The sequence below is a fragment of the Cucumis melo genome, chromosome 2 (genome assembly GCF_025177605.1).
Source record: "Cucumis melo cultivar AY chromosome 2, USDA_Cmelo_AY_1.0, whole genome shotgun sequence".
In the NCBI taxonomy this organism is placed as follows: Eukaryota; Viridiplantae; Streptophyta; class Magnoliopsida; order Cucurbitales; family Cucurbitaceae; genus Cucumis; species Cucumis melo.
In genome coordinates, this window is record NC_066858.1 from 7,164,837 (window position 1) to 7,180,607 (window position 15,771).

General features: G+C 30.4%; 1 protein-coding gene across 1 annotated transcript; it reads right to left on the bottom strand.

Moving 5' to 3' along the window:
* Positions 1-6,528: 6,528 nt before the first annotated feature.
* LOC127148264 (polygalacturonase-like) lies at positions 6,529-8,921 on the bottom strand. Its single transcript, XM_051081701.1, has 4 exons — positions 8,328-8,921; positions 7,942-8,231; positions 7,519-7,747; positions 6,529-6,906 (listed from the first exon to the last, which is right to left on the bottom strand). The coding sequence occupies exons 1-4, from the start codon at positions 8,841-8,843 to the stop codon at positions 6,685-6,687; spliced, it is 1,257 nt and encodes a 418-aa protein (XP_050937658.1). The 5' UTR covers positions 8,844-8,921; the 3' UTR covers positions 6,529-6,684.
* Positions 8,922-15,771: the final 6,850 nt, after the last annotated feature.

The following is a 15,771-nucleotide window of genomic DNA, read 5'->3' on the forward strand; positions in this document are numbered from 1 at the left end:
TGTTGCCGACGAAAGGGAATAATTATTTTTTTAAGAAAAATATTTTAATGACACAAAAATTACGTTGTTAATTAACGACGTAAAATTTGTGTCAAAAAAAATTAAATAACGACGCAAAAAATGTGTTATTAAAAATTCTGCATTTTATATTTTTAATGATACATTTTACTCCACCCCATCCTTTTTTTATTTTTAATGACACAATGTCTTGATTAGTAGTGTCATTAAAATCCATTTTTCTAGTAGTAGATATAAATGATCGTGTAAATTATCTTTAACGATATTACATATGTGTGTCTGATCATGTATGAAAATATAAACGATAAAAAACGATCATCATACACGATACTGTATATTACCATATATAAACGATAAGGTAAAAAACAATAAAAGATGACAAAAAAGTTTAGATATAGACGATCATGTAAAGTAGCTTCAACTATCGTATATACAAGTATAAACGATCATTTAGAAAAACTCTAATAACTCGTAATTATAAAAATATCATAAAAATGAAAGGGGCTATAAAAAGGTGAAGGAACTTGCTCAGACTTTTTCATTCATCATCTTCCTCGTCAATCGTTTATATCCTAGTAACTACTTCAACAGAACTGTCGCGATCGATGATTTGATTTGTATATAAAGAGGTTTGAATCTATATTCATTTCGATATATCTCCATCATCTATATATATCTGTCACTATCTATCTCGTATACAAAAAGGTCTAAATCTATATATATTTCGATCTATCTATATCTATCACGATCTATCCCGCATACGAAGACGTCTGTTTCTATACTAATTGTATATATTTTATTGTTTGTATTTCATTGAATAATTTATATTAATTTTCTTTTTTACAAAAAGATGGTGAGCAAGAAGCAACAAGCATGTAGAAAATCAATAAAGTGTAAAGTAAAGACAAAAGAAAGAAAAAGAAATAAAGGTAACAGACTAGAAAAAGAAATAAAGGTAACAAACTAGAATGTGAATATCTGTCTGTATAACATTGTATATTTGGGTATATTTTTCTGTATAGCGCTCTGTATTTGTAAATTTGTTAAAACTTAACCTTGTTTGAAACATACTGTTTATTATGTCTTTCAACAGGTGAAACACTATCCAAATGACATTATTATGGAAGATGAACAAAAAAACCTTAAAATTACTGTATACTACAATTTAGAAAACATTGAATCAGATCAAGTCCAAAATAGACCAAAGAATTCTTTCTCTAGTTTTGACAAACAGTCCTTTTGGTCAGTTCTTTAACATTAAAATAGCCAAAATATCCACACAATTCATGAATTTTCTATTAAGAAAATAATGCCATACAAAAAACACTAATATCCTTGCTTTCAACTTCAATGGACATATAGTAGAATTTGGGCTGAAAGAATTTTGTTTTGTGACTGGACTAAAAGGTCAGAAATTTTTTGAGTTAAATCTAGAAGAAAGAAAAGAAAATGGTTTGAAAAATGCCCTTTTCCGTCATGATGACTTTATAACAAGAAGAGATATAGAAAGAACTTTCAAAGCGTTATGCAACGTGGAAGACTCATTGTGACTGGACTAAAAGGTCAGAAATTTTTTATGCCATTTTTCTTTTCTGAGTTTCTTTTAGAAAAGGGTTTTATGCCTAATAGCTTGAAGAAAAAAACCAATCATATATATATTTTCGCATTTTTGTATCATTTTTGTGAATAAATTAGTTTTTTGCTCAGTTTTTTTTGTTTTGTAATTTGCTTTATCTACTTGAGGAGAAATTGTTAAAAGAAAGAGAAGGATATGGGCAAGCAAGGGCCTTTTTATCACTTTGGAGTTACAATTGCTAGTTTTTCAAACTATAATCGACAACATATTGAGTCTAAGTTTCAATTCCATCATCTTCCCATTTCTTTTGAGGTTTTTACTGAACCCAAATATAAAGTTTGAACTGTGTTATGTTTGTATTAATTCCCCAATGACATCAAAGAAAACTATCTTTTAGTGAAGCCCACACTGTATTCCCTTATAATGCTGGCATGTTTTGGTTTTGAATTAGTGTCTCAATGAGAATTAGTTTTGTACTTGAATTTCTTGTCGATTGTCTCCATTATATTTGGCGTCTCCCATGGAAGTATCTCTGTCAGTGCTACAATTTTTACATTGGAACAAGCATTTTCAAATAAAGTATATGTGTGTATATTAATACATAATTATATAACAAATAACTACTTTCGAAGATGGTTGAAATATCTACAATAGAACCTAATATAGAAAGATATGAGGATGAAATATAGGAGAAGAGAAAAATCAATTGAAGAACATGAAGATGAAACCGTTTCTGCACATGGTAACTTTAATTTGAGGATTTAATTAAACTGCATTAGATGACCGAGAGTTCTGTGAGTGCTCAATTTTATTTTGCTTTCTGCTTATATTGGTTTGAAGTTTTGTTTTGCATTGTTTTCTATAATTTTTTTTAATAAATGTGGACGTTTTTATTCCATTCCAAAAGCTGCCTTATTATTTTCACTTGTTTCTGCAATCCAGCGAGAGTTTTATTTTGAAGGAGGTGCAATGGTTTTGGCTGATGGAGGTGTTGTTTGCATTTATGAGTTTGACAAAATGAGATCAAAGGATAGGTAACCTAAAAGGATTTAGTCAGCTGTTGATTAGTGAAATTACTCATATCGGTTTATTTAGCCTTCTTTAAATTTCAACTTCGAGAGTTTTTTTTACAAGATTACACTCTACACATGGATTTGAATTCTGTATGTTTCTTTTGTAATGTTTGTACTTGGAGAAAGAAGATGAACAAATAAAAAAAAATTAAAGTAAAATAAAACATCAAAAGATGAATAAATAATTTTTTTTTTTTTTTTTTTTTTTTTAACTTTAACCTTCTTTGTTGATATTTGCAGACTACCATGGACCTCCGAAGGTTAACTGTAGGGAAAAATCCCATGAGCCCATCTAAGTGGAAGGAAGAGCACGTAAGACTTATCTTTTTCACACGAGGCTACTATCTCCTCATTTCTTTGTTCTTTCATTTTTAAGTTTTTTTTTTGTTCTTCCTATTAGCTTTCATCAAGTAGGAGAATTTAAGAATGAGAAGTTAGAAGTTAACCTCTTTTAGACTCTATCAAAATCTCTTACATTTTAACTTAATAAGATTGGCTTTTTTTATGATTCTTTTGTGTTGCTTCTTTCTTTCTACTCTTGTTTGTGGTATTATTTTCTTATAATGCCTCCATGATCTTTTTTTCCTTTTTAAGGAACTTGCACTAAATATCTGACTATTTTGGATGTTTGAAGTATCTTGTAGTGTGTTTTTTAAACCCGAGCTGTTCAATGCATTGGTAAAGTAATGAACTTGTATTATGTTATTGATCATAAGTTCACATTTCTTTTCTTGCTTTAGTCTAGTATGGGTTTGATTTCTTTTTGAAACTATTGATGCACTTAGATAGGAAGTGAATTTTTGTTTTCAGAATCCTTGCTCTATTGCATTATTCTATAGTATCTAGGTTTATGTTTGCGTAGGTCAACATAGAATTCGTGGAAATTTTAGCATTCAGGTGTGAACTTACACTTAATCAATAACATTTAAATGGTTGGTAGAATTTGGATATCATATAAAGCCATAAATTCTTCAACTAGCCTCTTAAGATTGCATGTTTAATGTCTTCAAAGACAGAAGACATTCAATTCTTTTCTTCTTTCTCCTAAGGTTTGTTGCCATTTTTTAAATGATGTTGTTCTTTGATCATTCTCTTGAGTTTTTAAGAATGTTATCCATTATTGCAGACTGGGTTGATTAAATGTCATTTTGTTTGTGATCCGAGTTGCACCTCTTCTGGCTAGATCTAATTTGCTCATTACCAGGGATATAGAGTGGGCAACTAAACTCCTAGCATCATCTTAAGAACGCAAAGAATGCTTGTGTAATTTGATAGATCCTTTTGTTGAATTGTGTTTCCAGCCTTTTAACTTTCCGTTTTTTTTAGCAAAAATCATGTTGATGATCAAACACACTTTTCTCATTTAATGGTATCTTGGCAACCCCTCCCCCTTCTTCTTTGTTGTTGGGTTATAATTGGTTTATTTATACATTCTATCTATATATTGGACACCAACTTCACATTGTGAAGAAAGCCTTGAATTTCACCTTTATTATATATGAATGAGCTTACACCCCACTCCTCTCTATATGATAAATTTTCAGTAAAAGGATTTGAATGTTTAGGGATGATAGAAAATGAGATGAAATCTTCTCTAAATAATCTTCTACTTCTTGTTTCAGTTTTTTGGTATTGTAACTTGGTTGTATTTGTTGTTTAACTTGGTTAATTAGTGATATAGATCTATTGTTTGTTTGGTTCTAAGTTTCTTCTCCTGAATTCAACTTGCTTTGTTTTCTATTCGTAATTTGGAATCCAATTACTTGCTTATGGTTTGGAATTTTGCTTTGTTATGCCTCTGTGTGAAAACATTACTTGAATTACTACCTGAGACTGATGCTTGAGTTGTTACAGTAAAGGAGTGTGTTATCATGAACTAGGTGGAATATCGAGTTGAAATGTATGTCATCTACCTTCTTTTACCGATATAGAGATGGATAGGTAGTGGATTAGTAGGATTTAGACTTTCTTGTTTGAGATACACGATCATTGTTTATGATTTTCTTTACTAGTGCTTATACTTATTCTTATTCTTATTATTTAGATTTTTAGACTCTATGTTGAAAATTACACTATATCTACATATGGAAATTAATTGGTTTTGTTTTATTTTCTTTTGTGTCCATAGCCTCTTAGAATGATTTTAAAGACATGCTTGAATAGTTTTGAGAAATTATTTTCCTCCATTGAATTTTGAGTTATTGAGTCAAATAACGTCTTTTCTATTTATTTAATGGTTCAAGTCAACACAAAATGTTGAATTACATTACAAAGTTATGTGAGAAAGTAAATAATTTTTAAAAATAAATGACATATCCAAATGATCATTCATTAGCAAACGTATGTGCATACGTGAACCACATATAACAATTACATCTTTGTTTCATTTATCGTGGTATTGTTGGTTTATCCCAAACTTCCATTTTGTAGTTTTACAGTTTGTTGTGGTGGACGTTGTTTATTCTTGACTTCCAATGATTTATATTTTGTGGTGTGGTGATATTTTTTTATCTATCACTAAAAGACTAAACCATGTGACGAATTTGAGAAATTTGAGATGTAGATTTTTTTTTCAACATTCTAGTATGACTTAATTGATAGAATGTTTTCACTTAATTTATGAAATCATGATTTCAAATAATGGAAGAATAAGGGATAAAGTAAGACATTATTTCAAATATTTATTAAGATCTAAAATATGGTCACGGTTTTCTAAAAGGATACAGTGGAGTGCTAAGGCCTCCATAGGAATGACTCCCTAATTTAATTATAGTTTTTGTTTTTCATTAGATCTTTTTCTTTATTTTTGTATCCAATCACAATGTACAAAGTCATTATCTTATTTTCTTTTTTTAAAATCATTCAACTTCTAGGATGTCCTTCAGATGTGCAAAATGCTATATGCTTTTTCATATTATATAATTACTAACACAATTTTCGTCTATATTGGTTAAAATCATAAGCTTCCAAGATCTGATTCAAAATGATATATTTTGAACCCTTACAAGCTTGTGGGCCAGTGGGAACAAAATAAAAATTGGATTCATTGGTAACATGGGGTTGATTTTATTAATCAAACAATAAACAGAAATAAATAGTGCAAAAGTAAAATGCAAGGAATTAAAACGAGTGAGGGTAGGCAGTGTTGGAAGATTCGTTCAAAGAAAATAGACTCAAGGATAAGAATTAACGAGGTTGATTATTATCATTAGCAGAGGATAATTCACAAGTTTAGTAAGTTGTAATTGATATTTTTTGTCGTTCTTGTATAGAGAGCATGTGTACAATTGGTATAGTTGTGTATTTCGTGATTGCTTTGTATGTTGTTTGATGGTCATTTAAATGTGGGCTAACTTACTCGTACATATTTGTATGCTCACCCCATTAGATTTTTTATGTGTTGAAATGAGCAATGCTACATTAGTGATGCTAAAACAGGGACTTGGAGAAAAGATTGATTATTTTTTATTGTTGTGAAGATTTTGAGTTGAATCTACAAGTATTGTTGCTTATACTTCCCGTCTTGAATAATTTATCTACGTTAAAATAGTTCAACTCGCTTTTTGCGTACTATTGTTGTTTTTAATTGATTAATTTTCTATTAGATTCCCCGTTAGATTGATCCTAATAAAGCTATCAAAAATTCAAGTAACTTTGTGAAAGTGATATAGTAACGGTTCAAGCAAACAAGCGTACTTAATCGAGCTTTTAGATTTACTAAATTTGATAAAAAATTCATTAGTTCCTCAAACTAACGAAGGCTCAAAATTAGAATTTATCGAAATAATTAAATGAAGCGTAGTATAATTTAGACATTTAAAAGTATATAAAACATGAGAAGGTAATGATAAGATACATAAGTGACATAGACCTCATATATTATTTTAAAGCTTATTTTGGTCAAAATGAATATAGTGAGGAATTGATTCTAACACCTTACATCTTTCCAATTCTAGATATGAAATTACATTCAATGCCCAATACTGATATTGTTGAACCTAAAGTGAATTACATTTGCTATACTAAGCAATTAGAAGGTTGAACTAGACCCAAGGTAGTTCCTGTTGCATATTCACACGATGCTTGGGCAATTTGATCCTTGAATATCAACTTTACATCTTTCAATCTTATTTCGTTGCATGGCCTTGCAGGGCTACACTCAAAGTTTATACCTACTTCAGTAGCTGACGTTCCATGGATGTCTTCATATCTTACATTACTAATCTTTACTCCAGAAGCCTAATATATTCATATTATATGTATATATATTACTGTTACAACAGTTTGAAATAATAACGATGGAAAAGAAAGAAAGAAAATGAAATCTCCAAAAAAACTTTGAAGCAAATTATAGTAAACAACTAATTTTGAAGTTATGTAGTAAAAGTAATTACTATTACATGAGGTGGAATTGTTTTTAATATCTTGAAATAATCTTGAATGGAAACTTTGAAGCATAAAATAAAGTTGAGTTACAATTCAGTTTTTGAAAACTTTTATAACGTATAATAAAGTCCATAAACATCTAAATTTAAAGACGAGTAGTTAATTACATTTATAATTTTGTACAATTATATATTATATTTCTTAACACGTGATTTTTTTTTAAAAATTAACACCATACATTCATACATATATATAATATATATAAGTAATACTTGGATCCGATATGTTTATGCACTATCATGTATGTTACCTCTAACATAAACAAAATATTTAAATAAGAAAAATAAAAAATTTTCACCAAAAAATTATGATTTAAGAATTTGATAAAGAATTAAAGAATGCATTAAATTTCTTTTGATATATGGTTTGAACATTTATGATCGGAATGAATGAGGAAATGGTTACCTGACCGGGGCAGCCTTGGTTATGTGGGCAGTAATTTTGATCAATGATGAGAGGGTTGTTGACATTGTCAAAAACAATGTGTTGAAAAAGAATGTTCTTTGCAAACCCATTGCTGGGCCTTCCCCAAGATTTAATCCTCACTCCATTCATTGTTCCGTTGAAATGAGCTGTTTTTAATGTCACATTTTCCACTCCAGCCTCTTCCCACCATTTCCCCAAACTCCCAATGCTACAACACAAATTTCACATTCCCACTCACTTTGTCATTGTAAGTGCAAAGATAACATTAACACCCGTAAAATGTTATTTACAATTTAATTAAAATTTGTAAGAATACCTCTTAAAAATCAAGTATAAAGGATTATTATGAGAGACACTCATTTGATTTTTTTTTTTTTTTTGTCATTTATCCCTATAGCTTACCTGATTCCATGTCCAGGTCCACATGCAAGTCTTTCCATCCATAAATGGGAAGTCCCAGGGCCAATTGAGATGCAGTCGTCCCCGGTGCGAATGTTTGAATTGAGAATGGTAACATTTGATGATCTCTCCACATGAATGCCATCAGTGTTGGGGCTATTGCTGGCAGCTAAGACTTTCACTCCTTGAATCTTCACGTCTTGACAGTCATACACAACAATGTGATACATTTGGCTGTTAACTGAAGATAATCCATTGATCAATATATTCTGTGAATCTGAAACTTCCAACGTCTGGAAATTAGAAAACAAACAAAACAACATTGATTATTATTAATGATAGATAAAACCCTAAAAAGGAATATTCAAATTTTATTTAAATTTGCATACTGTTGCGCCAAGAGAGCAAGTGTTGATCCCTGAGTTTTTGCAAGCCCACAAGGTAGTTCCTTGGCCATCAAGAATGCCACCATAAATGGAAAGTGCATTTATACGTGAGAAAGAAATCCAGGTTCTTGATTTGGCCAGAACCTTAAAATTCGAAGAAGCCACAAGTGTGCCGTTGATGAGAAAGGTGATAGAATTATAGTTACAAGGTCCAATAAAGTTACCACTTTGAACGTAGAATCTTCCTTTGGGCACATAAACGGTAGACGCAACTGTAGAGGAGCATGCACGAGCCCATGCAGACTGCAACGCATGAGAGGCATCGGTCTTACCATCCGGCTTGGCTCCAAGATTGACGATATCAAACGTCAATCCACCAGCAGCAGCAGTCAAGGCGTGCTTCTTTAACAGAAGAGCAAGGAAAATTATAACAACAACCATCATTTCAAATCTTAAAAATCTACAAAGGGATAGTCTTTTGCCAAAGTATGGGAAAAATAAAAAGGGCTGTGAAGGCATATTTATAAACTCATAATAAGACAAAATACTTGCATGTTGGCCAATTTACAACTATTTTCTCGGTCCCAACTTAGTTTATAAATATGCCTTCATAAAAAATTTGTAGGAAAACATAAAAAATAAATCTTTAGGTGCAGCCCAACTAATATACATAGAAGGATCATAGAAGGATAAAGGTAATGAGTAATATTTTTAATGTTAATAATCAAGTCCATTACAAAATTTTAAAATAAAGCAAATTCTATCAATGAGGTAGTTTACCGGTCAGTAGACTACTGCCAGTGATATAGTATGTCGATGATTGACTATGAAAGTTTGGATATCTCAATTTTGCTATTATTTTGCAAAGGATGTAGCCTAGCCTAGGCTATAAATACCTTTGTGTAGTCCACGAGTTATCTAATTAGTAACTGTTATTTTAAGAACTTTTTACATTTTACAAAAAAAAAAAGTTAGATTATTAATTTATTACCATGTGATAAACGAATGGGATATAGGCACAAATAGGTAGAGCCATGACTACACCGAATTATTGTGCTATATTTGTCAATAATTTTGGTTTGCTTGCGTTTCTTAAATAAATGTGTGCATTTTCCTTTAAACTAACCAGGCAACAAAAATAACATTTAAAAATATATAAAGGAATAGTTTGCTGCATGACAAACTATTATAGGATAATTTGGAGGATGCAAAACATATGAGAATTTATTTAATACTACAGAGTAAGGGAGAATTTTCCATACTACCTAATTTTCATCGTACACTACAAATATGATAGCAGTAACATTTAAGAATAATGTGTGGTTCATAAAAGAAATTGACATGACGTGTTAGGTTATAAATGTGCGTTCGATCACCAAGTGTATATATCTTGAATAATAGTGGTGTAAGTGTTTTTTTCATGAAATTAGTTAGGAAGTTGAGTTTAAAAGTGGTTAGACATTGACCAAAATATGGCTCACTTAAGATAGAAGAGGTAAATATGAAGTGACGTTGGGAAATGTAATTGATATATGAGGAGGAGGAGGAGTGTTGGACAATGATGGGAAGTATAATTGTCCAAGGAAATGAATTACCAAATAGAAAAACTCCTTTTTAGGAATGAAACATAATTTCACGTCTCTCCCACCTAATTAACCCTCTTTTGGGCTATCACATCTCTTCTTTTGTTGTGTATTATTCATTAGATTTCTAGTTACATTGATGATTACTTTTTTGTCGTTAAGGTTGGTTCATGGAATGATAATTAGGACCTTTAGTTAATCAAAGCTAGACATTGTCATAAGATCTTTTTGTTCATTGTATGGAATATACATTTTTATAAAGTATGGAAATAAACAATCATATACTTCTCCACTAACTCTTTTATTTTAATATAAATTTTTTATGAGTTTCAAAATGTTATAGTTTTAGTTGGGTATGTTTTGCGCTTTCATTTAGTTGTTGGGGCTATATTTGACTTACTTTTTGTAACTTAACTATCCTCTATTTAATTACTTGTTCAATAGATCTCCTATTTTATAGGAAATATTGATCTAGACATCACAACGAGCCCAACACAATGAAAATCACTCAAAGTGAAGCTAAAGCAAGCAAGAACGGACCAAGAAACGTTAGAGTGGCATTTTTTAAATAATCAAAAGAAAAGCGCCACAATACCAAAGGATGGCACTTGAAGGCAATACCCATAAAAACACGAAGTGTCGCGACACCCAAGTCAAGGGCCGTAGATGTAAGCTCTCATTTTATTCTCCTTTTAATTATATTAATTTTTCCTAAGTTGTGAAAAACAAGTAGAATCCAATTGTAAATTCTTTATGGGTTGAATCATTTTGATGAGAAAATTTTAGAATCAATTTTATTTTGGTAATGATTTGGAAACTTTATTAGGTATTCAAAAAGAATGAAGATAAGGGTAAAAAGTGAGTTTAATTTGAAGGAAGGGGCATTATGGTCATTTTCTATTTATTATTACTTTTTTAAAAAGAAAGAAATCGGGAAATTCTTTCGAGCACGTAACCCCTCTTCTCGAATCTTTTCCCTTCATCGGCTCCTTCCTCTCGTTGTCATCTCTCCCTATCTCTCTGTCATTCTCTTCCGCTCACCATCCCTCTCCATCACCATTGCTAAGTTGCACATCCGCTCATTGACGTCCCGTGAACACCATCATTGCCACCGTGCCATTGTTGTCCTGCTTACCTTGTACCATATCTTAAAATGTCACGCCATCACCCAACCAACCGAAGATCAAGTTAGCCACGGTGTCCATGTTTCTTTCAAATCCACCACTTAGAGTAAGATTCTCAAGGTTCGAGGTTGTCTTTTTAGGTCATTTGGAATACCCATTAAGTTTATGCTTGATTTTAACATTACATATTATATTTTAATGCTAGATTTGAATTTTAGAATAGCTAACCGATGGTCGGTGGGTCTATGTGCACATATGAGCATGGTTGAATCAAGGTTGTTACTGTAGAAGGTACTAAATATGCATGAGCTCAGTTTGGTTCTGTTTTTCCATGTGGATATGGGTCACGTGTGGACTATTTTGGGTCATTTATTTAATATTCTACCATGGTTGGATTGAGTACAGGTTTGTAGGCATTACTTTTGATTTATAGTATTATGTGATGATAACGTTTTAATTATTATTTCATTATCGATGCATATTTACACATTTTTTAGAGCATGTTTTACGAGCTTTTACTTCTAAAAATTTTCCACTCACTGGGTTGGATTGGGTGGAGGTTGTTACTGTGTAAGGTTCTTGAAGCTCATTAAGAGCTCAATGACTATTGCTGAATATAAGAAGAAGTATAGAGAACTATCTAAGTACGCCACTAGTGTGATTGAGGATGAGGATGAAAGGTGCAAGCGATTTGAAGAAGGATTACGAGAGGATATTCGTACTCCTATAATAGCTTGTGCATAGTGGATTGATTTCTCCAAATTAGTAGAGACGACTGCTTGTCGTGCCAACCCAACGGTACCAAAAACTTAGACTTGTTGCCAGCTAATTTAGCTTTGGAGCTTAAGAGAATCATGTTGTTGCTTACGTTGGTATTTAAATCTACTTGAAGAGTCATTAATCATGGTCATTGCATAGATACTCTCTATGTATCTCTTCATCATGTAACTTCTAAGTCCTCGTTGAGTGCAAATTTTTCTGTTGCTTGTCCAAGTGTGAGCGAAACAATAGGTTTATATGAGTGATCCAGAGTTGAACACAGAGAATTGATATCAAAACTTAGATCTAGGATTCACTAGGGGTTTAGGCAATATAAAATGAATAACCTATACAGTGTGAAAGAATGTAAATTTAACTCTGTCTACTTATCTACACTAGAGAATCTGTAAAGAAAAATTAAGATGGATGCGAGATGAAATTGTGAACTAACTTGTATAAAAGAAGGGGGTGAAGGAAAGTCTGTGCATTACCAGGCGATTAAGCAATAAGAGAATCTTGATGCGATATAACTAAGTTGACCAGCTTATGACGAAGGCGAGCACCTCTTGGTGTCTTCAAACGTCACACTTGCTCACCTCTCGGGATCCAAATGACCAAGCTGTCTTAAACTAGTTATACCTAGAACGCTTCACTTACAAGACTTATAGAGCTTCTCATTTAAGGGTGACAACCTCTAGACACCTAATACCCATACTTGTTCTCCTTTGGAGACATAAATGATGGAAGTTATCTCACCAAGGTGGAGTTTGTCTCCAAGCTCCTCCTCGCGTGTTAGCCATATCCTTGCTACTTACCTTCTTTGGTAGATGGCGATATACACTGTCCATGTGAACTTTTTTCGTTTTCAAAATTATTCTATAGAGTGTAAATATTTTACTGGTCTTTTATATTTTTTTTTTAAAAAACCCATTTACTAGTAGAGTAGTAATATGAATAATAATAATTATTATTATAACGAATGAATTTGAATGTAGACTTAAACTTTGCCTAGAATACTTTTGAATGTTTTTCATTTCTTATTTTGAATGGATTTGTATGTAGTCATGCATTTTACACAAATTTAGGTTTCATTTATTTAAGGTAAAAAACACTTGGACTTCACTTGTTTGTTTGATTATAAAATTTTTTAAAAATTAATATAACATATTTAGATCATTTACATAAATATGACATTTGTTTAGTGCAAATTTCAATTTTAGTAGAAAAGGAAAGAATGAAAAATATTCTAAATTATGAAAAAAAAAAAGCAACTTGGTGACCTAACCAGGAAGTTAGGTCGGGTCGGGTTGAGTTGGTCCATGGACGTTTAACTGACAGAGTTCAATTTTTACTGATTCAAGGTCTTTGGATTAGTCCTTGATTTACTTCTAATTCGATTGATGTACGCCCTTATTAAGAACTCCATTGTCTCTTGACTTTGAGCTATTCTCTCCATTTTCTGAAACTTTTTGTTGATTGAACTCTTTTTTAAAACATTCATTCTCTCTTTTTTTAAAAAAAGAAATGAGGAGTGTAAAATGCATTTGCATATGGGTAGAATACAATGGTTATTGCCTAAGGATTAGGTGGAAGAGGAGACGACATGTCGTAATGTGAAAAGGACAAAATTAGTAATTTCTTCTCCGTTTTATCCTCCACCTCTTGCGCCCTTCCACATTTTCCGTTCTATTTTCTTCCATTTTTTCCTCTCCTTATTTGTTCCACTTTCTCAAATGACAGTCCTACCCCCTCCCGTACTCTCTCTTTTCTTTTTATCCAATTCCAAATTTTTCAAACTAAACCAAATTGATTTTACACTCTTTGAGTCTGTCATATATAATATGATAGTCTTTTTCAATTTATCTCATAATAATGTTTCAAAATTCCATGTCAAATACTCCTTTCCATGAAAATACCTCTTCCAAAATTATATAAAAAATATCTGTTTTTTTTTTTTTAAATAACTTTATAGTATTTATGATTTTGAAAGTAATTTTAAATTTTTATAATTAATTAATATATTGTATCTACATATTTGCAGTTTCTTTACTTTTCAATTTTTTATAATATGAATTTTCGTCCTCTTGTATGAAATTATATTATTAGAATAATTTCAAGTTAACTAAGAACCATTCAAATCTTGGTTCTATCAGTCAATTTCATAGTTGATGTTAGATAATGATTTAACTCACTAGAACATAATTTGACATTTGGCTAGGGTTGACCTGGACAATCATGTGCTTTGAGTTGAGCCATGTAAGGGAACATGTTATTTGCTGTTTATTTGATTGAATTGGACATTGTTCAAGTCAATCCTCTCTTGTAGAAGTATTTTCGTTTTAAGATGGTATTCTTCACCTATATCTTATTATTTTTTAGACTCTGTCACTTCTATCATTAATGTTTGATATTATTAGTATATCTTTGATCTAAAATCAACCATAATTTAAAAGAATATTTGGGATGATTTGCAAAAGTAGCTTGTTAATCAAGCTAAGTATAAGTATAATAGTTATAAATAATAATAATAATAATAATAATAATAATAATAATAATAATAATAATAAAAGTATAATAATAAATAATAAAATAAAATTGGGGAAGATAGCACAAATATTTGAAATATGGAGAAATTGAAAAAAATATTAAAGGAAATAATGGATGAAAAGGGAGAGGTTGAAAGCATGATGATGATGATGATGATGATGATGATGATGATGATGATGATGATGATGATGAATGCTGTGTGTGTTGAAGGCAACAGAAAGTATGGGGGATTGGAGCAATTGTGCATCATCACACAAATTGGAGCAACAGAAAGTATTGAATTGCAAGAATTAAGAATGGAGAATAGAATTCTTACGAAATAAAAATACAATAATCAAAATATTACAATTCTATCTAATTTGAAAGATATGAGAAAGATATTATGTACAAATATATATTGAGAAATTATATTATATGTAAAATATGAAAAGGAAATGAAAATAAAATTATTTTCTAAGAACATAAATAATGTATCAAGTTTATAATATTTGACTGCGTTTGAGACCTCACCCATTTTTATATATAATTTTTTGCAATTCGCATGAAAAATATTAAAATATTCTAAAAAAAATATCTAATGTCTATTAAAGATCATCTACATGTATTCTGTTAAAATGTTCCATCATAACTTGCTATATAGCAATTTATTTTTCTTTTTTAAAAAATATTTTAGATGTGTGGTGAAAAAAAAAAACATAAAAATAGACGATGCTTGAAATACACTTTTTAAGTATTATCCTTATAGTAACATGCAACACATGTAGGACTATTAAACCCCCTCCCCAAAAGATCACTAACTATAACGAAAGAGAAAGAAAAGTCTATTCGCGAATGACCACTTTAGAGTTTAAAAAGAAAATCAACCAAATGAATAGAAGTAATGAAAAAAAAATAAAATTTTATTAAAATTACTAAAATTATATTTTATACTTCATTAGTGATGTTTTAATGTAAGTTACAAAATTCAAATATCAACATATCGTATATTATTGATATAGGTTTAGATACGATTAAAAGTTGGTTTCACTTTTTTAATTTGAGAGCAACGAAGAGAACTAAATTAAATTAATCGGTTTTATAAATAAATAACCCATACCATTGACTTTCATGTGTTATTTTGACTATTCTTTGTTTTGTTCTAAATATTCTGGATTGAGCAATTTTGCTATTTTCATACCAGAATTGGGTCTATATAATTTCTTTATTTTATAGATTAAAATTAGACATCTTTTGTTAACACTTTTCTCGATACCAAACCTACGATGTCTATAATAATTATTAGTCCTTTTTCTAAATAACAAATATAAATGCACCATAATATATAATTAATATTGAATATAATTAATATTAATTGTTAGGATTTATTTTCTAATATAAATACACACATTCGATTTGGTTTAGTTTAGCAATTAAAAAAAAAAAAGAATTTGTCTT